Consider the following 24,689-nt stretch of genomic DNA (forward strand, 5'->3'; position numbering starts at 1 on the left):
GCACGAGATGGGACGCATTCCAGTCAAGGGACTGGGTCTCTGAGGCCTGGGGAAGGGGTACCGGGTTGAGGGGAGCCCAGCTGGGAATTGAGGAGGTCTGGGCGGCCCTGAGCCTCCGAGCAGCAGGCTGCACAGAAGGCCAAAGGGAAAACGTGACCTCGTGGGAGCAAAGCAAGTCAGGGGTCTGGAGGATGTCCAGTCCCAGACCACGGGGTTCTGGCGGGAGGGTGCTTGCAGGGGCAGGGGCTGGGCGGTCTCTTCAAGCAGGGAGCAGACCTTCCAGCTCCTGGGGGCTCCCTGGGGAGCCTGGGTGCAGGTCTCTGGGCCCCCCAGCACAGGGCCAGCTCACTGTGCCTATATGCTAACTTTGACCTCTGGGGCCAGGGGACCCTGGTCACCGTCTCCTCGGGTGAGGGTCCCCCACGGCTGCTCCGCCTGAGCCGTGGGCCAGGTCCCTGGGGTCTGTGGCTGCACCACCACTGCCTGTGGTCCCATTCGGGACCAGGCCTGGGAGCTGACAGAGCCCCTGGAGGTGAGCCAGCTGAGAGCTGGGCCGAGAGGCCCTGGGACAGGGGCGGCTGGGAGGGAGGAGCCCTGAGCAGAGCTTCCCCAGGGCCGGGGCCTGTGTGCGTCAGGGCGACCAGAACCGCTTCAGCGCTTGGGGCCAGGGCACCCAGGCCACCATCTCCTCGGGTGAGATGGCTCTCTGCTTCCTCTGTCCTGGTCCAGGGGAAAACCTCCAGAGAGTCCTTGACCCGTGTGGGACGCTCGGGGGTCCCCGGGGGGAGGCTGCTCCTGAGGCCATCTGCCTCCCCGTCCTGCGGAAATGGGACCTCTGCTGGTGGAACAGTCTGGACGGAGCGAGTTCTGCGCCCGGGGCCGCAGAGACCTGGGGGTAGGGCTTCGGGTGGGACCAGGAGGCTGCCAGGGGCTTGGGTTTTTGTACACCTCCCAACGGGGCCCATGGCATTGTGACCACTGGATACCTGGGGCCAGGGGCTCCTGGTCACCGTCTCCTCAGGTGAGTCCTCACCAGCCCTCCTGCCTCACTTTCTCTGAGACTTTTTTGCTGCATTTGGGGGGAAAACGAGGCTGTTTGGGTCTCAGGTCTAGAGGGCCTGGGGGGCTCGGAAAGAGGGCTGAGGGGGCCCAGGCTCACCCCAGCAGGGAGCAGAGGTTCCAGACGCCCTCTCTGGATGGGCTCTGCAGCCAGAGCTTTCCCTGGGGGTCTCAGCCACCCGGGGGCTCTGGGCTCCCAAGGTCCCCAGCCCTGCCAGCCACAGTAGGTGCTGTGCGAGGTGGCCCGGCGGTCTTGGCCGGCCACCAGTTATTGCTCGGGGTCCCGGCATAGTTGTCACAGTGTGACAACTGGTATGACCCCTGGGGCCAGGGGCTCCTGGTCACCGTCTCCTCAGGTGAGTCCTCAGCCCCTCCACACTTCCACCGCACTTGGGGAGACCCGTGGTGTCAGGGTCTCAATGTCAGAGGCGCGGGGCACTTTGGAGGACCGGAAAGGGAGCCAGGGGGAGGGTCCCCATAAAAGGGGCCCAGAGATGGACCTCCCTGCCCCAAGGACGCCGCAGTGCAGGGACAGCCAAGGCAGCTCCTTTGGCTGGTCTGGCCATTTGATTCGAGCACCACCGCGTCACCAGGGGCTTCCGTCAGCTTTCTGGGGCAGGCGGCTGGCTGTTTGATGTTGATTGGACTTCTGAGTTTGAGTTAAGGATTCGTGATTCGTGGTCAGGCAGCCTAGGCGGGCAGTGGTCTGGCTTCTGGGCGCCAGGCTGGGATGTGGGGTCTCCGGGTCAGCCTGGAGGGGGCAGGGCCATCAGAGGGTTCCGGGGCCCTCCGGATAAGTGACTCGGGCCGTCGGCTCCCCGGGCGCCATGGGGCCGTGCCGGGCCCCCGAGGTTTTTGTGAGGTGAAGCTGGAGATCCCACCACAGTGATTACTACGGTATAGACGCCTGGGGCCAAGGGAGCTCTGTCACCGTCTCCTCAGGTAAGAATGGCCCCTCCAGGGCCTTTATTTTCTGCTCCTGTCTCTGGGGTTTCTGGGCATCGCCGTCTGGTCCTCAGGACGTGTCTGTGTCCGCCGGGGGACTGGGCAGACTGGCCAGGAGGGGACCAGGACCAGGCGCCCTAGGGATTTCAGAGCCTCTGGATTTTCTGATGTCTTTCAAAAATCGGAATACTGCCGGCATTCAAGAGGCGGCTGCAGGCGGGAAGGGCCACCTGTGGGGGAGTCCCAGGACCCCCTCGGCGGCAGGACAGTTTGGTCTATGGCAAGAGATAATTTGGCTGCTACAATCATAGAGTCAGTTGAGGACTGTGCCTTGATGATTGTGTTTCTAGAACCACAGGAATGCCACATGTGGAAGGCATAGTGAAATATCCTCTTCAGATATGAGGTGTGCTCTGCGCTAGATTGTAATTCAAATTCTTTATTGGTTAGGATTAGAATTGTCTGGGTGAGGATGGACGTGTAGTGTCCCGATCTTGGTGAGAGCGGGGTGCCCCAGCCCCCCGAAAGGAAGAGCCTCGGGAGGTTACAGGTACCGGGCATGTGGGGAAACTTGCTAAGAGAAAGATACATGTTCATCGTAAGAGGCACGCTTACGAAATACTAAAAGGCAGGATATGCTTCAAGGGGGTCCTGATGATCAGGAAAATTGTGACTTTAGAATGTGAGAGACTGTTAATGTATTTTAAATTTTATCATTCAATTAACAACTGTGAATCCTGTCTTTGGGGAGTTGATAGGGGTGCAAGTTTGGCCGAGGAGTAGTAACTCGGTACTGTCGGCCCCCTGCCCTGTTTCAAGGCTGAGTTTTGGCAACAATAAATTCGGCTTATTTTTTTAATTAATTGGTGGTGCTGAGTTAGTCAAGATGGCCGCGTGTGGGGCTGGCCCCCTGCAGCAGGTGGCAGGAAGCAGATGAGCCGAGAGTCTATTTCAGGAAGCAAGAAAACACAGTTGGTACATTTTTAGCTCATGGCCACCAAGGTGTGGTTTGGTGAGGGTGTTGCGCGGCCCACAGAACTGAAAATGTTCCACTGAACGCAACAACACCTGGAAAATTTGCATTTCTAAATTAAGGCAAAGATGTTGACAGAAACTAGAAGGTTCCCCTTTTCACTATTTGAATCTATTTCAGTTTTAGCTTATCAACTGCTCGTTTATGTTCCTTTTCAAAGTAAATATTTAAGAAAGTAAATAGTCTTAGGTGCATTTTATCAATGCATTCATATAATGTTCTAATGGGGTATTCCTTCAAGGTAATTAATCCCAAACCATCCTCCGATGCCCTGAAGCACTGTTTTCACTATGAGTGTGCCCACAGTCTTTAGCCGGTCGATTTTCTCTTCGTGACTAAGAAACACTCTGGTATTCTGATACGGTTGCCCTCCTTTCAGTATTTTTCAAGACCACTTTGCAGGTATCCAGCTCAGGACAGATTTTAGGTGAAATGTGTGCATTCGTCATGAAGTATTTCAGTTAACCATGTTGGTTGGTGGATTGAGGAGACGCAGGCGGGTGTGAGTCCGGAAGGACTCAGGACGCTTTGGAAGGGCCGTCTCTGTTCTGAGTCATCGGCCCAGCCAGCATCTTAGTGGAAGGAGCTCCCGTGGAGGGTCCGAGAGCGGGTGCCTCCAGGCCCGCCGTGGCTGGGGGTCTCCTGGGACCACCCGGAGCAGGGGATGGCAGTCCTGGCTTCTGCCACCGGCCAGTGGGCTAGTGGTGAATCAGCCGTTTTTAAGGGATTTGGAGGAATTCTTCCAGGCCAAAGACCCCCCGGGACTTGCCCGTGACCGGGAGCCTGGAAAGGTAAGAGGAAGGCTGCCAGCGCTGCCGGATGTGCTGCTCCGGGAAATCTGTATGAAACGGTTTTGTTTTCGCTCGAAGGGGAATCAGTCTTTGACTACTGCCTGTGTGGGCCCGGGTGCTTCACACACCAGGGCACCCCTTACCGTGTCCTCGCTTAAGCGGGAAAGGCGGCTCTGGGTTTTAGATCGTTGCTGTGCACTGGAAAGCAGCCTCCGCAGAGCTTTGGGATAAAGAGCACAGCTGTGCGCGGCAATTCACAAAAAATGCGTTTCCCGTCATTGTTAATGAGGATTTTTCCTGGAGGGGATTTTGTCAAGTCGGACTCATTTGAGACTCGGGAGTGAGAGGAACTGGGGCCACGGGCACGTGCCCGGGAAGGCCAAGGCGCCGAGGGAAGCGTCCCCGAGGCTCTCCTCTCCCCGGAGAAGCCACGCTGCCCATTCCAGAGAGGCTGGGACCGTCCTTCTGATGAGGGCAAATGCGCCTAGGCTCTTGCAAGATGCTTTAGGGAGTGTAAAGTCGCCAGCAAGCATTATCCCAGGGAGCCGAGGAAGGTGGTGGCTGACACTGCCGGGAGCCAAAGCCGGCCGGGCCCGGGGCAGGCACGGAGGAATCGGGTGCCCAGTGGGAAGGGGAGGGCAGGGACTCCGGGGAGAGGAGAGAGCAAGGGGCACAAAGGGACCTGACCCCGGGCCCAGCCCAGCTGTGCGGGATTCCTGGACCGGGTGCCTTAGCCGAGGCAAGTGGGTCTGGTGCTTTCTGGCTAGAACCACTGGGCTTTCAGGGCTGTGCAGGGCTACCCTGGGCTGCCCATAGCAGGCCTGAGCTGAGCTGGACAAAACCGGACTGAACCGGGCTTTCTGAGCTGAGCTGGATTGGACTGAGCTGAGCCGGGCTTAGTGGGGCTGAGTGGGGCTGAACTGGGCTGAGCTGAGCTGGGCTGGGCTGCGCTGAGGTGGTCTGAACTGGACTGAACTGGGCTGAGATGGGCTGAGCTGGGCTAAGCTGGGCTAAGCCGGGCTGAGCTGAGGTGGATTGGACTGAGCTGAGCCTGGTTTAACGGGTGTGAGTGGGGCTGAGCTGGGCCGAGCTGAGCTGGGCTGGGCTGAGCTGAGCTGGGCTGTGCTGGGCTAAGCTGGGCTGAGCTGAGTTGGGCTGGGCTGAGCTGGGCTGAGCTGGGCTGTGCTGAGCTGGGCTGAGCCGGGCTGAGCCGGGCTGAGCCGAGCTGGGCTGAGCTGGGCTGAGCTGGTCTGGGCTGGGCTGAGCTGGGGTGAGCTGGTCTGGGCTGAGCTGAGCTGGGTTGAGCTGGGCTGAGCTGGGCTGAGCTGAGCTGAGCTGGGCTGAGCTGGGCTGAGCTGAGCTGGGCTGGGCTGTGCTGAGCTGGGCTGAGCTGGGCTGTGCTGAGCTGAGCTGAGCTGGGCTGAGCTGGGCTGAGCTGAGCTGGGCTGGGCTGAGCTGAGCTGGGCTGGGCTGAGCTGGGCTGTGCTGAGCTGGGCTGAGCTGGGCTGAGCTGGGCTGGGCTGGGCTGGGCTGAGCTGGGCTGAGCTGAGCTGAGCTGGGCTGAGCTGAGCTGGGCTGAGCTGGGCTGGGCTGAGCTGGGCTGAGCTGGGCTGAGCTGGGCTGAGCTGGGCTGAGCTGGCCTGGGCTGAGCTGAGCTGGGCTGAGCTGAGCTGGACTGAGCTGGACTGTGCTGAGCTGGGCTGAGCGGGGCTGGGCTGGGCTGGGCTGGGCTGGGCTGAGCTGGGCTGAGCTGTGCTGGGCTGGGCTGGGCTGAGCTAAGCTGGGCTGAGCTGGGCTGGGCTGTGCTGAGCTGGACTGAGCTGGGCTGGGCTGAGCTGAGCTGGGCTGTGCTGAGCTGAGCTGGGCTGGGCTGGGCTGGGCTGGGCTGAGCTGGGCTGAGCTGAGCTGGACTGAGCTGGGCTGAGCTGAGCTGAGCTGGACTGAGCTGGGCTGGGCTGAGCTGGACTGAGCTGGGCTGGGCTGAGCTGGGCTGAGCTGGGCTGGGCTGAGCTGAGCTGAGCTGAGCTGGGCTGGGCTGAGCTGAGCTGAGCTGAGCTGGGCTGGGCTGTGCTGAGCTGGGCTGAGCTGGGCTGAGTTGAGCTGGGCTGAGCTGGGCTGTGCTGAGCTGGGCTGAGCTGGGCTGAGCTGGGCTGGGCTGAGCTGGGCTGAGCTGGGCTGAGCTGGGCTGGGCTGAGCTGGGCTGAGCTGGGCTGGGCTGGGCTGGGCTGAGCTGAGCTGAGCTGGGCTGGGCTGAGCTGGGCTGAGCTGGACTGAGTTGAGCTGGGCTGAGCTGGGCTGTGCTAAGCTGGGCTGAGCTGGGCTGAGCTGGGCTGTGCTGAGCTGTGCTGAGCTGGGCTGAGCTGGGCTGGGCTGAGCTGGGCTGAGCTGGGCTGGGCTGAGCTGGGCTGAGCTGAGCTGGGCTGTGCTGAGCTGTGCTGAGCTGGCCTAAGCTGGGCTGAGCTGAGCTGAGCTGAGCTGAGCTGGGGTGAGCTGGGCTGAGCTGGGCTGAGCTTGGCTGGGCTGAGCTGAGCTGAGCTGGGCTGAGCTGGGCTGAGCTCGTCTGGGCTGAGCTGAGCTGGGCTGGGCTGAGCTGGGCTGAGCTGGGCTGAGCTGGGCTAAGCTGGATGGGCTGAGATGGGCTGAGCCGGGCTGAGCTGGGCCGATCGGGGCTTAGCTGGATGGGCTGAGCCGAGCTGATCCAGGCTGAACTGGATGAGCTGAGCTGGGCTGAAATGGGTTGAGCTGGGTTGATTTGCACTGAACTGGGTTGAACGGGGCTGAGCTGGGCTGAGCTGGGCTGAGATGGGCTGAGCCGGGCTGAGCTGAGCTGAGCTGGATGGGCTGAGCTGGGCTGAACTGGGTTGAGCTGGGTTGAACTGCACTGAACTGGGCTGAGCGGGGCTGGGCTAACCAAGGGGGACTGAGATGGGTCCCGCAGAAGTGAACTGGCTGGGCTGGCTCGACTTGGACGAGCTGCTTTGGGAGGGTTTAACCTCAGCTGAGCCCTGGGAGTCATGCTGGGCCGTCCTGGCTGCTCTGGGCCGACCTCAGTGACCTGCTTGTGCTGAGGACCGGTGGAGTTGAGTCTGCATCATCCTCACCGATGACCTTCAGACCCTCCCTCCGACCCCAGACCCCCAGCCTGGGCCCAGTGTGGCTGAGCCAGGGGCAGTGAGGCCGCGCCGGCTCCACTGTCCCAGAGGGAAGGCGGGTCGCCCGAACACCCGACCTACCGGCAGGGCACGAGAGACACTTCTCACGCCCCCTTTCTCTTTTGTCCTCCTCTCGGGTCCTCAGGGAGCCCGTCTGCCCCGATTCTCTTCCCCCTGGTCTCCTGCGTGAACTCCCAGTCTGATGAGAACCCGGTGGCCCTGGGCTGCCTGGCCCGGGACTTCTTGCCCAGCTCCATCAGCTTCTCCTGGAGCTACAGTAACAGCACCAGCATCAGCAGCCTGAACATCCACAGCTTCCCGGCCGTCCTGCAGGAGGGCAAGTACGCGGCCTCCTCCCAGGTGCTCCTGCCTTTCTCAAGCATCCCCCAGGGCTCCGAAGAGCACCTGCGGTGCAGCGTCAAGCACCCCAACGGCGACCGGTCCCTGTCAGTTGTCCTAGGTGAGCCGGGCTCCTCTCGCGGCCGGGGGCGGGGTCAGACCAGGCGCAGCTGACGCCTTGTCCTTCTCTGCAGGGCCCATAAGTAAACAGCCACCCAACGTGGTCGTCTTCATGCCCCCCCGAGACGCTTTCTCCGGCAACCCCCAGCGCACGTCCAGGCTCATCTGCCAGGCCACAGACTTCAGACCCAAGCAGATCTCCTTTTCCTGGTTTCGTGACGGAAAGCGGGTGGTGTCTGGCATCAGCGAAGGCCCAGTGGAGACTGTACAGTCCTCGCCCGTGACCTTCAGGACCTACAGCATGCTGACCATCACGGAGAGCGAGTGGCTCAGCCAGAGCGTGTTCACCTGTGAGGTGGACCACAGCGAGGGGACCTTCCAGAAGAACGTGTCCTCTGTGTGCGGCTCCCGTGAGTGCAGCCCCCGGGCTGGGTGGGGACCCTCACACAGGTCTGCATACACCGCTCCCGACGTGCCAGCAGCGTCCTGAGCCTTGGCTTCTCAGAGCGGCCCAGGGCAGGGAGGGGCTGTGTGCGGGGCAGCTGAGGGGACCCTGGGCTCACGAGGGACGCAGCCAGCTCGGCGCCTGCTCTTTGGGCCGCACTGTTCCTCCGCCTGATTTCACTCCAACCAACTCTCTTCCCACCTCCAGCCCTGCCCTCCCACATCAGGATCTTCACCATCCCCCCGTCCTTCGCTGGCATCTTCCTCACCAAGTCAGCCAAGCTTTCCTGCCTGGTCACAGACCTGACCACCTATGACAGCCTGAGCATCTCCTGGACCCGCCAGAATGGCGAGGCCCTGCAGACCCACACCAACGTCTCCGAGAGCCACGCCAATGGCACATTCAGCGCCGTGGGTGAGGCCTCTGTCTGCGTAGAGGAATGGGAGTCTGGAGAAAGGTTCACGTGCACGGTGACCCACACAGACCTGCCCTCGCCACTGAAGCGCGACATCTCCAGGCCCACAGGTGAGCCTGCACTGGCCTCCTTCCCTCCGCCCCGGGCTCTCCCACGGCTTCTGGGGTCTGAGGACAACGAGGCGGGACCAGGAGAACCCCTGCGCTCCCCGTCGTCCAGGACGGATCCCTCTCGCCCACGACCCGATCTCACCACCGTGTCTCCCCCACAGAGGTCGCCAAGCACATGCCGTCCGTGTACGTGCTGCCACCAACACGGGAACAGCTGAGCCTGCGGGAGTCCGCCTCCGTCACCTGCCTGGTGAAGGGCTTCTCGCCCGCGGACGTGTTCGTGCAGTGGCTGCAGAAGGGGCAGCCCATGTCCTCCGACAAGTACGTGACCAGTGCCCCGGCGCCCGAGCCCCAGGCCCCTGGCACCTACTTCGTGTACAGCATCCTGACGGTGAGCGAAGAGGACTGGAACAGCGGGGAGACCTACACCTGCGTCGTGGGCCACGAGGCCCTGCCCCACATGGTGACCGAGAGGACCGTGGACAAGTCCACCGGTAAACCCACCCTGTACAACGTGTCACTGGTCATGTCCGACACGGCCAGCACCTGCTACTGACCACCCGGCCACCCGCTCAGGCCGGGGCCAGAGCCCCTGGGTGACCGTCGCTGTGTGTGTGCATGCGTGCGTGCAAACTAACCATGTCAGTGGGTGAGATGTTGCATTTTATAAAAATTAGAAATAAAAAGATCCGTTCAAAAGACGCTGGTTGTGAGTGAGCGGTGCTCTCCCCGCAGGGGCCATGGCTGTGCTGCCCCCCCCCCAGCAGACCGCCCTCCCCCACCGCCCTCGCCCCCGCCTCTGCACGGGCCTCCGACCCAGCCCTGGAAGCCCTGGTGCCCCTTGCAGAATGCTCACAGCAAGCCAAGCCTATACTCACTGCTCCTCTAGCTGCTTCTACAGCTACACCGGGGGCACACGGGTGTGCAACACGTGCATGCGCATGCACACACACAGCCACATACATACACGCAGAGACACACATGCATGTGGGCACGCACACAGAGAGACACGTGTGTGCGTGGACACACAGGCACGGACACACAGGCAGGCACACACATGGACAGAGACATGGATGCACGTGACACAGACACATATGTGATGGACACGGCACACACACAAAGACATGGACACATGCACACGTGGACACACAGAGACCTACACAGATACACAGGTACACACACACACGCACGCACAGTCACAGCACACATAGGCACGTGCACATGGGCTCACACACAGACACACCTGCATGCTCGTGGACAAGTCGTGGGCACGCAGACACATGCTGAGACATGCACACACAGACATATGGACACACACACACCGATGTGCTTGTGCACACACACGAACCACGGCACACGCACAGGCTTGCACACACGGACACAGATGCCAACCCTCGCACAGCCATCACCACACGGTGCCTCTTGGCAGACGCGCCCGCCCCCGCCGGCGGTGTTCCTCTGCACCACTCTGGCTGCCGGGCGTCGCGCCCAAGCTCTGCTTGTCCTTCTGTCTCAGCTTGGGGGTGTGTCCACGGGCCGGCCCATCCTGGACTCCTGCCATGGCCACCGTCCCCAGCCCCAGGGTAGCGGGCTCCAAGGCCCACCATGGCCCGGCCAGCTGCAGTTCCTCAGGATGGCGCGGGCCCATGCCCCGGAGGGGTGCCTCTCCCGCTCCCGGTCCAGGCCCTTGTGAGGGCGGCAGCGCCCCCATCCCCTCCCCCTGTGAAGAGGCAGCGGGAGGCTGTCCCAGGAGGGGCCTCCTTGGAGTAGGAAGCTGCAGGGGCCCTGTCTGCAAACACTGGCCTGGAAATGGTGGGCACAGAGCCGGGTGGGCAGGGAGGGGAGCGGGGGCCGAGCAGGTCTCCTGGGTCCAGCTCACCACCGCCCCTCCAGGCTGCCTCCCGACCCTCCTGGGCTCCTGGCCCTTTAGGGGCCTGAGCCCCAGAGGACCCCAAGGTCTCTCAGTGCGGGGGCTGCAGACCCCACAGAATGTCCTCCGCCTGTCGTCCTAATGTCTCCCTCCCTGGGGGCTCAGGGTCTGTCTGGCCCCTTGGTCCCCCAGCCTTGAGTGCTGGTGGGGCAGACAAGCCAGCCAGCGCCCCACACGGCCTCTCCCGTGTGCCATTGGCCCCAAGAAGGAGAGGGAGGGAGGCTGGAAGGACGGGCCTCTCAGCACAGACAGCTGCCTGCCCCCGGGGCTGATCCTCACTGGCCGCGGGGCCCACCCCAAACCGCAGGGGACAGGACGCCCACCCCCTGCCTCTCAGCCCCAAGTGGCCCTACGACATCCAGGGGAGTCCAGGACACCGGGGGCCACTCCACCGGCCCTGGCACAGGCCGCACCCCGTGCGTACTGTGCTGCTCGGTCATGCTCTCTGCCACCCCAGGTCTCCTGGGACAAGGTGCTTGGGGTCGCCTCTCTGCTCAGCTTGGGCCACGCCCTGCGCCTGCCCGGCCTGGATCGGGTGGTCAGTGGCCTGCCGTGCCTGCCCGAGACCCCGCCTGGCAAGCCCAGGAGCTCCCAGCCCCACAGCAGGGCTGGCGCGGGAGAGCACGTGCCCTCCCGCCCGCCCGCCTGCTTCTGCCATGCCCCCAGCGCTCCCGGTGGCCGCACGGCCGAGGGGCAGCCAGGGTGGGCCCTGCGGGCGTTGCGGCCGAGCTGACCCACTGTGCCATGTCTCCTGCAGAGGGCGAAGTGAGCGCCGAGGAAGAAGGCTTCGAGAACCTCAACACCATGGCCTCCACCTTCATCGTCCTCTTCCTCCTGGGCCTCTTCTACAGCACCACGGTCACCCTGTTCAAGGTGGGCTGCCTGGCCGTGAGGAGCGGGTGGCACACGACCCCCTGGGACCCCCACCCCCACTCACGTGGTCTCTGTCGCCTGCAGGTGAAGTGACGGCCAGCCAAGGACATGGGGGACCAGAGACGGAACGAGAGGGGAGCCGCCTTGGGGCCAGGGGGTCTGCGTGGCTTGTCCACTTGTACTGAAATCTTCCCCGTGTCCCTCTCCAGCTTCGAGCTCTAAGCAACCGGCTTCTTCCGACGTGGCCAAATGCCGTGGCCAAGCATGGAGCCCGCAGCTGTGGGCTGTGCCCGGCCCTGCTTTGCAATGTCTCGCTTGTGGCCTTGAAATAAATACGTACATTTTACCTTGTGACGCTGCTTCCTCGTGAAGGGTTTTCCTCAAGCCATACTCCTGTGTGCTGTGTATCTCGAGAGCTGACCCCAATTCCAAAGGGCTCTTTGGAAAGGGCCGTGCGTCTCCTCCCAGGCCCATAGGGGACATGCCGGGCTGGGTCTCAGGGCTGTTCCAGAGGAAGAAAGACAGCTGAGCTGGAGAGGACCCCCGGCCTGGTCTCCCAGCGCAGCCTGAGCTGGGGCCCCTGTGTGCGTCAGCGGGGACGCCGCTACGAGCCCCGCGTGAGGCCTTGTCACTCTGTCTCTGTTCCTAGCAAGCCCAGCCACAGGAGGGCTTGTCCGACCTTGGGAGTGCCTGGTGTGTGCGGGTGGGACTCAGGAGGGGCGCCCGGCGCGTGTGCAGCCACCGTGTGCTCTGCAGGAGCGCGGGCCCTCACCCACTGCCCAGCAGACAGTGATGGAGCTCGGAAGCGGGCGCAGAGGTCTCGGGTGAAACGGCCGGGAGAGACACAGAGGAAAGGCCCAGAAAGGGGGACAGCTGGCAGGAGGTAGGGGAGCCAGGGATTAGTGCTCGGAGAAGGGAGCTGAGCCAGGCGATGCAGAGAAGTCCGGGCCAGCTGTGGCAGCAGGCGGTGGGACAGGAGAGGAGGCACAGGGACCAGAGGAGGTGGCCCAGGTGAGGGCGGTCTGGGAGCCATCTCCCCTGGGAGGCAATTTCAGGGTGCTGGGGGCCCACAGGGGTGGCAGGGGCTTGAAGAGGCGACTGCCTAAGAGAGCTGGCAGTGGACACGGGTCCCCAGAGAAACCCTTCCCCTGGCAGTGGGCTCCCGGTGCATATTTCTGATTAAACGGTGCCCTTTGCAGCCCACCCTGTCAGGCTGTGGGACATTCAATGAGGGGTCCCACAGAGCACAGCCACCCCCAGTGAGGATGGGGGGGTTCTCATGCAGGCCACGGGGCTGACAGCTCAGGACAGCACCTGTAGGAGTGTCTGAGGGCTGTCACAACAAAGAACCACAGGCCAGGCTTAAACAACACAAGTTCATTCTCTCACAGCCTAGAGGCTGGAAGCAAGATCAAGGTGCCGGCAGGGCTGGTCCTTCCGAGGCTGTGAGAGGATCCGTTCAGTGCTCCTGGGGTTGCCAGCTCCTACTTCCTATTTGAACTATTTGAATCTATTTCAGTTTTAGCTTATCAACTGCTCGTTTATATTCCTTTTCAAAGTAAATATTTAAGAAAGTAAATAGTCTTAGGTGCATTTTATCAATGCATTCGTATAATGTTCTAATGGGGTATTCCTTCAAGGTAATTAATCCCAAACCATCCTTCGATGCCCTGAAGCACTGTTTTCACTATGAGTGTGCCCACGGTCTTTAGCCGGTCGATTTTCTCTTCGTGGCCAAGAAACACTCTGGTATTCTGATACGGTTGCCCTCCTTTCAGTATTTTTCAAGACCACTTTGCAGGTATCCAGCTCAGGACAGATTTTAGGTGAAATGTGTGCATTCGTCATGAAGTATTTCAGTTAACCATGTTGGTTGGTGGATTGAGGAGACGCAGGCGGGTGTGAGTCCGGAAGGACTCAGGACGCTTCGGAAGGGCCGTCTCTGTTCTGAGTCATCGGCCCAGCCAGCATCTTAGTGGAAGGAGCTCCCGTGGAGGGTCCAAGAGCGGGTGCCTCCAGGCCCGCCGTGGCTGGGGGTCTCCTGGGACCGCCCGGAGCAGGGGATGGCAGTCCTGGCTTCTGCCACCGGCCAGTGGGCTAGTGGTGAATCAGCCGTTTTTAAGGGATTTGGAGGAATTCTTCCAGGCCAAAGACCCCCCGGGACTTGCCCGTGACCGGGAGCCTGGAAAGGTAAGAGGAAGGCTGCCAGTGCTGCCAGATTTGCTGCTCCGGGAAATCTGTATGAAACGGTTTTGTTTTCGCTCGAAGGGGAATCAGTCTTTGACTACTGCCTGTGTGGGCCCGGGTGCTTCACACACCAGGGCACCCCTTACCGTGTCCTCGCTTAAGCGGGAAAGGCGGCTCTGGGTTTTAGATCGTTGCTGTGCACTGGAAAGCAGCCTCCGCAGAGCTTTGGGATAAAGAGCACAGCTGTGCGCGGCAATTCACAAAAAATGCGTTTCCCGTCATTGTTAATGAGGATTTTTCCTGGAGGGGATTTTGTCAAGTCGGACTCATTTGAGACTCGGGAATGAGAGGAACTGGGGCCACGGGCACGTGCCCGGGAAGGCCAAGGCGCCGAGGGAAGCGTCCCCGAGGCTCTCCTCTCCCCGGAGAAGCCACGCTGCCCATTCCAGAGAGGCTGGGACCGTCCTTCCGATGAGGGCAAATGCGCCTAGGCTCTTGCAAGATGCTTTAGGGAGTGTAAAGTCGCCAGCAAGCATTATCCCAGGGAGCCGAGGAAGGTGGTGGCTGACACTGCCGGGAGCCGAAGCCGGCCGGGCCCGGGGCAGGCACGGAGGAATCGGGTGCCCAGTGGGAAGGGGAGGGCAGGGACTCCGGGGAGAGGAGAGAGCAAGGGGCACAAAGGGACCTGACCCCGGGCCCAGCCCAGCTGTGCGGGATTCCTGGACCGGGTGCCTTAGCCGAGGCAAGTGGGTCTGGTGCTTTCTGGCTAGAACCACTGGGCTTTCAGGGCTGTGCAGGGCTACCCTGGGCTGCCCATAGCAGGCCTGAGCTGAGCTGGACAAAACCGGACTGAACCGGGCTTTCTGAGCTGAGCTGGATTGGACTGAGCTGAGCTGGGCTTAGTGGGGCTGAGTGGGGCTGAACTGGGCTGAGCTGAGCTGGGCTGGGCTGCGCTGAGGTGGTGTGAACTGGACTGAACTGGGCTGAGCTGGTCTGAGCTGGGCTGAGCTGAGGTGGATTGGACTGAGCTGAGCCTGGTTTAACGGGTGTGAGTGGGGCTGAGCTGGGCCGAGCTGAGCTGGGCTGGGCTGAGCTGAGCTGGGCTGAGCTGAGCTGGGCTGGGCTGAGCTGAGCTGGGCTGTGCTGGGCTAAGCTGGGCTGGGCTGAGCTGGGCTGGGCTGGGCTGAGCTGGGCTGGGCTGAGCTGAGCTGGGCTGGGCTGAGCTGGGCTGAGCTGAGCTGAGCTGGGCTGAGCTGAGCTGGGCTGAGCTGGGCTGGGCTGAGCTGGGCTGAGCTGGGCTGAGCTGGGCTGAGCTGGCCTGGGCTGAGCTGAGCTGGGCTGAGCTGAGCTGGACTGAGCTGGACTGTGCTGAGCTGGGCTGAGCGGGGCTGGGCTGGGCTGGGCTGGGCTGGGCTGGGCTGGGCTGAGCTGGGCTGAGCTGGGCTGGGCTGAGCTGGGCTGAGCTGGGCTGAGCTGAGCTGAGCTGGGCTGAGCTGAGCTGGGCTGGGCTGAGCTGGGCTGAACTGGGCTGAGCTGGGCTGAGCTGAGCTGAACTGGGTTGAGCTGGGTTGATTTGCATTGAACTGGGCTGAGCAGAGCTGAACTGGGCTGAGCGGGGCTGGGCTAACCAAGGGGGACTGAGATGGGTCCCGCAGAAGTGGACTGGCTGGGCTGGCTCGACTTGGACGAGCTGCTTTGGGAGGGTTTAACCTCAGCTGAGCCCTGGGAGTCACGCTGGGCCGTCCTGGCTGCTCTGGGCCGACCTCAGTGACCTGCTTGTGCTGAGGGCCGGTGGAGCTGAGTCTGCATCATCCTCACCGATGACCTTCAGACCCTCCCTCCGACCCCAGACCCCCAGCCTGGGCCCAGTGTGGCTGAGCCAGGGGCAGTGAGGCCGCGCCGGCTCCACTGTCCCAGAGGGAAGGCGGGTCGCCCGAACACCCGACCTACCAGCAGGGCACGAGAGACACTTCTCACGCCCCCTTTCTCTTTTGTCCTCCTCTCGGGTCCCCAGGGAGCCCGTCTGCCCCGACTCTCTTCCCTCTGGTCTCCTGCGTGAACTCCCTGTCTGATGAGAACCCGGTGGCCCTGGGCTGCCTGGCCCGGGACTTCTTGCCCAGCTACATCAGCTTCTCCTGGAGCTACAGTAACAGCACCAGCATCAGCAGCCTGAACATCCACAGCTTCCCGGCCGTCCTGCAGGAGGGCAAGTACGCGGCCTCCTCCCAGGTGCTCCTGCCTTTCTCAAGCATCCCCCAGGGCTCCGAAGAGCACCTGCTGTGCAGAGTCAAGCACCCCAATGGCGACCGGTCCCTGTCAGTGCCTCTCCCAGGTGAGCCGGGCTTCTCCCGCGGCCGGGGGCGGGGTCAGGCCAGGCGCGTCCCCACTACATCACCCTGCTCGCCCCCCACCCCCTGTCCTTCCTGTTCACCTTGCGGCCCCTCCCCCCAGTACACACTGCACTCTGACCCTCACCTGCTCACTGCTTCCCTGATTTCAGCATCGAAGCAGACTCCAAACCACTTGGTGTCCTCTGTGATGTCCCAGTCAGAGGACTTCACCCTAACCACTCCAAGGATCACAGGTCAGCAGCCCCCGCCCACGCACACCCCCACCTGCCTGCCCGGCCCCCAGCTGCCTCCCTCTGGCAGCCCTCCATGACTTCTCCCATGAGTCCTTAAGTCACAGCCTGAGCCAGGAAGTCAGGGCACTGACCTGAGGGGTACCTACTGCAGAGACCACCTCAGGTCCCCGTGTGGCCATCAGCCCCTCATGAATGTGGTCAGGTCACAACGTGAGGGGTACTGTGAGAGGGAGAGCCCACAGGCCAGCTCCAGGCTCACCTGGCCCAGCAGACCCGCTGACCGTGAGCTCGCCGTGGAGCCTCACACGGGCACACGTTCCCAAGGCAGCCAGGAGTATGGAACTGAGCCCCGAGACCCTCACAGAAGCAGGGTGCCACCCACAGGGCCGGGGAGCCGTGGCAGCCGGCGAAAGCCGACTTCACCCCCAGTTCCACCCGGCTCCAGGCTCTCTGAGTGCTGGGGGCCTGGCTGGGGCCCAGGGTCACACCTCACCCTGTCTGCCACCCTGGGAAGCGTGTCCTCGCTCTGAGAAGGGCAGAAACCACTGGAGGTGTGCTGGTCACACAGAGAATGGCAGCCCCCTCTCCGGCCCTCTGGAGTGCTAGTGCAGCTCCAAGCAGAGGACAGCGGCCGCGACCCGAGGTGGCATCTCCGTGGGGGCCCTGCCCAGCTCATTGGTCAAGACGCTCACACCCCAGGGCAGAATCTGCTCCCGCCGTGCGTGTCCCCCAGGCTCGGGGTGGCCTGGTCGGGCACACAGGGCGTGGGGAATCAGGAGATAGTTCAGTCCTCCAGATGAGAAGGTCACCGCGGCAGGGCTGTGCACACCCACAACCCTCCCAGCGTGTGTCAGCACTCAGCCCCAGCCGTGATTCCTGCAGCCGGACCATCCACCCGGCAGCCTTGGCGGGTAGAGGGCGGAGCTTCAAGAGGACAGGCTGGGCCCTCCTGTTCTGGGGCCGGACTGCCCTCCCGTGGAAGATGACCCACCTGGGGCCTAAGGTGTGCTGACCGCACGAGCCAAGCCCTCCGAAAAGGGAGGGCCCCCTGACCCAGACGCTGCCCGGCTCTCGCACGGCCCACAGGCCAGATGCGGCCCAAAGCCTGATCTCTACAGCCTAGGACTGGCCTTTCCAGTTCTAGAGGGATGGACCAGGAGGAGGAGGGCAAGAGGACAGACAGAAACCCCGTGCAGCTGCAAAGCCTAAAGATATTTGCTCTCTGGCCCTTGACAGAAAAGTTGGCTGACCCCTGGGCTGTCGCAATTTATGGCCCAATAACTTACTGGTCACCATCACCCTAAACTGTTGAGGTGGCTGTCTTGGGGACGGTCCTTGAGCACTGAGCACAGGTACTCGTGACCAGCAGCAGACAGCCAGGGTCCCGCCAGAGCCTGGAGGTGTACTCGGGGAGGGCTGATGGAGACGACCCCCAGAGGGCGGGAAGGGGGCCGGCAGTGCGGGCAGGCCACAGCGCCAGCCGTCTGTGGAGCTGGGAGGAGACCCTGACTCACCCCGTTCCCCCACAGTGCTGTCCACCAGTCGCACCCAGACAGAAGCCCGGATGCCAGAAAATCCAAAGGACCCCTGCAGAGGTCAGTCCTTGGGGCAACCAAGTGTGGGGGTGGGGAGAAGGGTGGAGAACTTTCAGCGGCCGAGAGAGCCTGCCTGCAAGCGAGACCCCAGCCCGGCTGTGGGCAACGGGAGGTCACCGGCCCACTGCCCTTCTGAAAGCAGCAAGGGCCGGTGGCTCTGGGGAGAGGGCAGGCCTGGGGCTGGGCGGTGACTAAAGACACCAGGAGCTGCTGGCCACCCCTCGACCCCGCTCCCATCCACTGCGCCAGGGACCACCACGCACCCTCGCCAACCTGTCCCTGTCCCCTGCAGAGTGCCGGAACCACACCCAGCCCCCCAGGGTCTACCTGCTGCGCCCTCCCCTGCAGGGCCTGTGGCTCCAGGCTCAGGCCACCTTCACCTGCCTGGCGGTGGGAGGCGACCTGCAGGCAGCCCGCTTGTCCTGGGAGGTGGATGGGAAGCCCCACAGCGGGCACACGGAGGAGGAGCCCAAAGAGCACACCAACGGGTCCTGGAGCCAGAGCAGCCACCTGCCCCTGTCCAGGGCCTTGTGGGCCAATGGGACGTCCGTCACCTGCACGCTGAGTGGCCCTGGCCTGCAGTCCCTGGTGACTCTGGCAGCACAGAGAGAACACGGTGAGGGCGGCTCCCAGGCCGGGGAGACAGGGCAGCCGCGGGCCCCCTGCGTCCCACACCGCAGCCGGCAGCACCCCTGGCCACCTCCTTCCACCAGGGGACCCCGGGGGGTGGGACCCAGCGTCCCCTGGCCGCCTGGCTTCTCCCGATGCCCCCGGCCCAAAGCGTGACCGGGCTTCTCGCTACAGAGGCCTTGGCGCCCAGCAAGCCTGCCGTCCGCGTCCTGACGGCGCCCAGTCCACTGCCCGCTGCCGAGGCAGCCACCTGGCTGCTGTGCGAGGTGTCCAACTTCTCACCGCTGGGCATCCTCCTCGCCTGGCTGGAGGGGCAGCGCGAGGTGGACCCTTCTTGGTCCGCCACGGCGCGCCCCGCAGCCCAGCCTGGGAACTCCTCGTTCCGCACCTGGAGCGTCCTGCGCGTCCCCGCCTTCCCGGGCCGTGCGGCTGCCACCTACACCTGTGTGGTCAGGCACGAGGCCTCCCGGACGCTGCTCAGCGCCAGCTGGAACCTGGACACTGGTGGTGAGTCACGCGGGCTGGGGGCTTCCATCCAAGCCGGTGGCAGACGCTGGGCCGGGGGCGGAGGGGCAGCCCCGGAGGAGCCGGGCAGCGGGGACCAGGCTGCTGCGCGTCTGGAGTGCACGCCTCCCTGCCCTGGGGGCTCTGGGTGCCCTGGAAGCTGCCCCATCAGGCCCGGCCCCGTGTCCACACACCATGTGCTGGCCCAGGAAGGGTGGGAGGTGGGCCCCCCACCCCAGTCCCCGAGGAGCAGCCATCTCCCTCCAAGGTGCACCCACCTCTGGGTGCAGAGCAGGGCCTCCCCTGGGCTGGGTGTGAGGGTGATCACCCCAGACAGCGGCCCCCCGGGGGCGTCCAAGCCTCCCCAGCCCCCAAGACCTCCGCCCATCCGGGAGCACGGTCAGCACCTGGGAAGCCAGATATGCCCGGAAGCGGGGGCTGGGTTAGGGCACCCAAGGGAGTCAGACCGGCACACACCCACGGCAGGCCCTGACCACACGCCACTCAGAGGGGAAGAGTGCACAGACAGCGCCAGAGAAGAGGGACAGTGGTGGGCACCCTGGGCCGGGCAGGAGCTGTAGCAGGGGCCCAGGCCCCAGGCCACCCGACAGGAGCCAGGCAGAGGAAGGTGTTGGCAGCTGGGGGGCCCGAGTCGGCAAGGCGAGGGGGACAGGAAGGCTCCTGCTCTAGTGGAGGAGACGCCCGGACAGCAGCCCTCACACAGACGGGCCTGGCAGCAGCGGCCTCCTGGTGGGCAGTGCCCCCGCTGGCCCTGCAGGGTCCCCCGGAGAGCGGCTGCACCCCCGGCCCACCTACCTGTGCCCCAGCAGGTGTCCTCCTGAAGTGCCCGCCTGGGGCACAGCCCGATTCACAGCACTGCCCCTCCCCATCCAGGCGCCGTCTGTGCTGGGCCACCTGTCACGGCTCACGCCCCTCCGGCCTGTCTGTTCCTGGGTCACTGAAATGGCCTCCTGCCCCTGCCCCTCTCTCTTCCCCTGGGCAGACGGGCCCCCAGGCACAGCGCAGGCTCTCCGTGGTCTCATGTCCCAGGAGACCCTGGACCGAGCACCTTCAGAGCCTTGACCCACACCTCCCACAGGGGCCAGAAATATGTCCACCCGCCAGGGCCACACACTCTGGAGACAGGGTGGGCGGCAGAGGCGACAGGAGGCCTGGCCAGTCCGCAGGGCCCCCTGGGAGTGAGGGGAAGAAAGGCCTCGTCCAGGAGGCCGCGGCCCGCACCATCTCACCCCGGGTCTGAGCCGGCAGGCAGCTGGGCCTTCCCTGCCCCGACCCCTCCTCCCGACCAGTGGAGGGCAGCCAGGACGGCTCCCTGCTTAAGGCAGCCTCGGCCGCCCTCTCCTCAGCCCCTGCACAGCCTGGATTGCAGCCTCTCTCTTCGCTGGGCCAGCTGCATGCCCCCCAAGTCGTGGCTTGCTGCCTCGACGGGTCCTGCTGCTTTCCTCCAAGGACCCAGTGTCCCCCCGGTCCTCCATCCGTAGGCCCGCCATCCCCCGCCGCTCTAGGGTCAGCCCACCACCATCCGCCTCTTCCCAAAGGAGGGGAGACTTGCAGCGTGCTCAGCCTAGGCCAGCACCTGTGGTCCTCGTTATTGTTACAAAACAGCAGCTGGAACGCTGCCTCCCATGGGGCGCCTCGCCTCTCCCTCCTGGCCTGCTCTGCGGCCCCAGCACTCCTCAGCCATGCGTCCCATCCCCCAAAGTGAAGCCAAGGGACCTCGGCCCTCCGCCACCCTCGCAGCCAGGCAGCCCCCCAACTCCTGAATACCTCGAGTCCTCACGCCTCTCTCTGTTGACCCCACCCCAGACCTCCGCGCTCCCTGCCGGTCTCGCTGCCAGCGTCGCCCCCTCCACAGCCCATCCTTCACTCAGCAGCCGAGGTGATCTTTAAACATCCATCGAGGTTCTGCTTCCACTTAGGATGCAGAAGCTAGTGAGATGGTCACTCGCGCGGTGACGGGACAACATCGAGTAAGCAGCAGAAATCAGATTTATGTAAAGCCTCTGCAGAGCTGAGGACTCAGCGTCCAGCTGACCGAGATCCCTGGGCCAGAGGAGCTGCTGGCCACTGAGAGGCCTGGGCAGCCGTGAGAGGGGAGGGCCGCGAGGGAAGCTGCCAAGGCGCAGCGGCCGTGGGCTGGCCTGGGAGTGGGGGCACAGGTGGGCCCAGACAAACCTGCCCCACCCGCCGCTTCCCCCACCCAGGGCTTCTGCTGAGCGAGCAGTGTCTGGGAGCAGAGCGAGGCAAGAGATCTCCAGCCTTGGACGAGGCTTAGACCCCAAAGCCCCACTGGAGGGGCCGACCCCACCCAAACATTCAGACCCAGGAGCCAGCGATCCTGCTACCCAGCCCAGCTCAACTCCTGGTGAAAACAATGAGCCCCTCACCCTCCCCGCCCAACAGAGGAGGTGTGTGCCCACTTCATGGAAAATACACATGGATAATCTACCTCAGGCTCCCTGTCTGTCTGTGCACAACGTCCACATGCAATCAAAATCTCCTAGCATGCACATAAGCGAAAACCTTCACGCATCATCAAGATTTAAACTAGCAAACAGAATCAGACCCACAGGTGACACAGATGTGGGGACTGGAAGCAATGCCAGTCACGTCGCCCCTCGGCTCAAGCTCTTTTCATGGCTTCTTTTGCCCTAAGGAAAACTTCCAGATCCTGTCCCTGTCAGGACAGGACAGAAACCCTGTCCCAGGGTTTCTCAGACTGTGCCCAATGGGCTGCCCGCTGACACATTCCTGCCCCGCTCCAGAGGGGTGAATGGGCATGACCTCTCTCACCTGCAATTCTTCCCAACGCTGCTTCCCCCACCCTAAATCTTTCCCACCTTCTCATCCCGCCAACTTCTGCTTATCATTCACACGAGCTCTCTTGTGTAACTGAGAAGACATCCCTGACGCCAGGGCTGGGTCATGGGGCATCTGGTACACCTGGTCTTTAACTGGATGGAGCAGGTCCATGGGAACCTGTCGTCATGTTTACCCATCTCACTGACCCCCGGCCTGCTCACCCCTGCGTTCCATGTGTGTAGAACAGGCTCCTTCAAGTTTTCTGTGGCAAAGGGCTGCTGCCTTTTAAATTTTTTCCAATGAATCATGGACCAATACCTTTGCAGAATACAATATGAACTAATTACTAGAAATCTGAGACAAACAGAAACCAAGATGTGCTGATTTTTTATTATTAGATTCAACAGACTGCTATAAAAATTTCCAATGCACACAATTTCCATACCTATTTCCTGTGCCCTGTGACCAGTGGTTCCCGGCCAGTACCACGTACAGACCCCACTTCCAGTAACTCTGGTCAAGCACGAGGAAGACCCTCAATAAACATTCATGGAATGAACGACTAGGGAAGTCCGGGGCATGAGATGGGTCCCAGGACCCAGTACTTCCTACCTGCCCCCGGGGTCTCCCTCCGGACTTTGGGGCGCTTTCCGCACAAGTGTGTTAACCTGGGCTCGGACGCTAGCAAGTTCCTCTCATCCTGCCTTGCACCCCAACCACTCCAACTCCAGCAGGAATGACTTTTTGATATTCAAACTTGGCCTTCACATGCCCTTGCTTAAAGCCCTTTGTTCTCAGGATAAAGTCACCAGCAGGGCCCGGTCCCAGCCCCACTCTGGCCTCCTCTCCCGCCGCTTGGCCCCAGGTCCCCGCTGCAGGCACACGGAGCTCCCGTCCACTTTTCCGCGTCAGGCTCTCTTGAGACAGGGCACTCGTCATGCTGTTCCTCCTGCTTGGACGCTGTTCCCAGCTCTCTCTGCCTGGCTGGCACCATCTTATCTTTCACCCCGTCACAGAGCTGCCACTTCTGAGGGAGGCTCTCACGGTCCAGCCTGGCCGGGCCGGGCCCCCTGTGTCCACATCGGTGTCAGTGCCCCCCACTCGCTGTGCCCAGTCACGCTGGCATGAACTGAGCTGTGAGTCAGTTTGGTTCCAGACCGTCAGCCCCACCAGGCACAGTGACCCGGCGGGCCCTGCGGAGCGCCAGCGGCCAGCGCGGCCCGGCAGGGAGCAGGCCGTTTGCGTGTGCGCGTTGGGGGCCCACCGTGTGCCGGCGCAGGCGTGGTCTCAGCGGCACTGGCGTTTCCCCAGGTCTGGCCACCCTGCCCCCGCGGAGCCAGGACGAGAGTGGTGACGACTACTCAGAGCTGGAGGACACGGGCCGCCTGTGGCTCACCTTCGTGGCCCTCTTCCTTGTCACTCTGCTCTACGGCGGCTTCGTCACCTTCATCAAGGTAGGGTGGCCCAGGCAGCCGGCGCCCCGTGAGCAGGGAGCCCGGCAGGGCGGCTCCCCTCCCTCCACCCACAGCCCTAGCATAGGACAGGCATTTGGACCTGCGCTCGTGGGGGTCAGAGAGGTGGGGTCCCTGACTCAGCTGGGCGGGGGGGCCCTGACCTGGGGGCCTGCACCCTGTCCTCTGGGACCCCGCCGCCTTCCTGACCCTGGGGCTCTTGCTGCAGGTGAAGTAGTCCCAGAGAGCTGGTGCCGGCACTGCAGCGGGGGAAGCTTGGCCTCCACGCCGCCCACTGCTGCCAGAGGGCAGGACTCCACCCTGTGCACAGAGGCCTCCAGCCCCACCCCTGACCCCCACTCACTCTCCTCTGCCCACGGCAGAGCCCAGCCCCCGACACAGAGAGGAGGGCATCATGATACAGGGAGGTGGGTGGCTCCCCCAGCTGGCCCTGAGCCAGCGGTCCTGACTGTGGCCCCCTTACCTTCCCGCCCACCGTCCAGCCCCATAAACAGCTTTGGCTCACGTCACCTGCCTCCTGTTTCTGTGTCCCAGCCTTTCGGGTATCCCCAGGTCAGAGAACCCAGAAGGCTGAGGGCAAACATCCGAGGACGGGGGCCGGCAGGGTCAGGGCATGCATCGGGGAGCTGCCGCGACAAGGAAGCTGGGAGAGCTCCCTGCACCAAAGGCCCTGCTGCCCACACCAGACATGTGCCCGTCCACACAGGCAGGCACACGTGCACACATGCATGTGCACATGCATGCACTCCTCACACACATGAGCATGTGTGCGCCTACACATGCAGTGCACACGTGGGTCCGCACCCTGCAAGCACAAGCACACGCACGTGTGCAAACACATGCAAAAGCAAGGGCATATGCACGTGGGCACACGTGTGCGGGTCTGCAGCCACGCACACACACGGATTCACACTCACACAGGCACACGTGTGCTCATGCAGTGCACACACGCACACGCACAGGAGACAGCACTGAGTGGTGGTGGCGGGAGCAGCTGGGCGCACAGAGCCGCCCTCACCATCTGCACGGCTCGGGCAGCCCCCGAGCCCTCCATGCATCCACCCCTCCGTCGGACGCGGCGACAGCACCCCTCACGCAGGGCGGGCTGGGGAGTAGACAAAGTGCTGCCCCACAGGGCTTGGAGAAGACGCTGGTCCTGCCCAGCACCTGGTCACTCCCCGCCACTGCCCAGAGTCCCCGTGGCAGGCGAGGGGGTGGACCTGGCCCCGATCAGCCCAGGCTTTCTCGCCCCACCAGGAGGGGCGGCCAGCGTGGCGGACACCTGCCCGGCTGCCAGCCTCGGGCATGTTCTCCCTGCTTCCCCACCCGCGGACCAGGGCGGGGGTGAGGGGTTGGTGCCGAGGCCGTGCCCTCCCTGGCCGGTCTGCGTGTCGGGCGTCATGCTCTCGCCCCCCTCGCTGGCTCCTGGACACCACGCTGCCGGCTTCCCCTTGTCACTGGTTGTGCCCTGCAGCCCCCAACCCAGCCTGTGGTCCAACAGCATTTGTCCACAGCTGGCATTCCTCTCTTGTCCCCAAATGTGGACCTCATTCCACATGTTGGCGCTGGAAGTCAACAACACGTCTCACCCTCAACACACCTGCCACCAAACATCTGGCTGGTGGGCTGGACACGGTCCTGAAGATGTCCTGATCCCTGAAGCCTGTGAGTGGAGACTGTGC

At 63.2% G+C, this 24,689-nt stretch overlaps 1 protein-coding gene, 1 long non-coding RNA gene and 1 gene segment (V, D, J or C); all 3 read left to right on the forward strand.

Annotated features, from left to right (window-relative positions):
- The window catches only part of LOC309817912 (putative V-set and immunoglobulin domain-containing-like protein IGHV4OR15-8), a 174,935-nt gene that overhangs the window by 116,454 nt on the left and 33,792 nt on the right, over positions 1-24,689 (forward strand). The window contains exons 3-9 of one of the 4 annotated variants that reach the window (XM_082647156.1): positions 1,934-2,001; positions 7,126-7,440; positions 7,514-7,849; positions 8,092-8,409; positions 8,571-8,903; positions 11,097-11,212; positions 11,297-11,512. In XM_082647156.1, coding sequence (XP_082503282.1) covers positions 1,934-2,001; positions 7,126-7,440; positions 7,514-7,849; positions 8,092-8,409; positions 8,571-8,903; positions 11,097-11,212; positions 11,297-11,305 — 1,495 coding nt within the window. In that variant the 3' untranslated portion in view covers positions 11,306-11,512. Of the gene's footprint in view, positions 1-1,351; positions 1,416-1,933; positions 2,002-7,125; positions 7,441-7,513; positions 7,850-8,091; positions 8,410-8,570; positions 8,904-11,096; positions 11,213-11,296; positions 11,514-24,689 lie in introns of those variants that run through there. The other 3 variants (XM_082647157.1, XM_082647155.1, XM_082647158.1) reach the window with 3 other exon arrangements.
- Positions 982-24,689, forward strand: part of LOC309817915 (immunoglobulin heavy constant gamma 2-like) — a 91,075-nt gene continuing 67,367 nt past the window's right edge. Inside the window, exon 1 of the C gene segment in view lies at positions 982-1,021.
- On the forward strand, positions 18,676-23,245 carry LOC309817927. The gene is made up of 3 exons (XR_014296285.1): positions 18,676-18,715; positions 22,847-22,989; positions 23,216-23,245. It is a non-coding gene; the product is annotated as an uncharacterized lncRNA (long non-coding RNA).

This window comes from Grampus griseus (assembly GCF_964374135.1).
Source record: "Grampus griseus genome assembly, chromosome: 2".
NCBI lineage: Eukaryota > Metazoa > Chordata > Mammalia > Artiodactyla > Delphinidae > Grampus > Grampus griseus.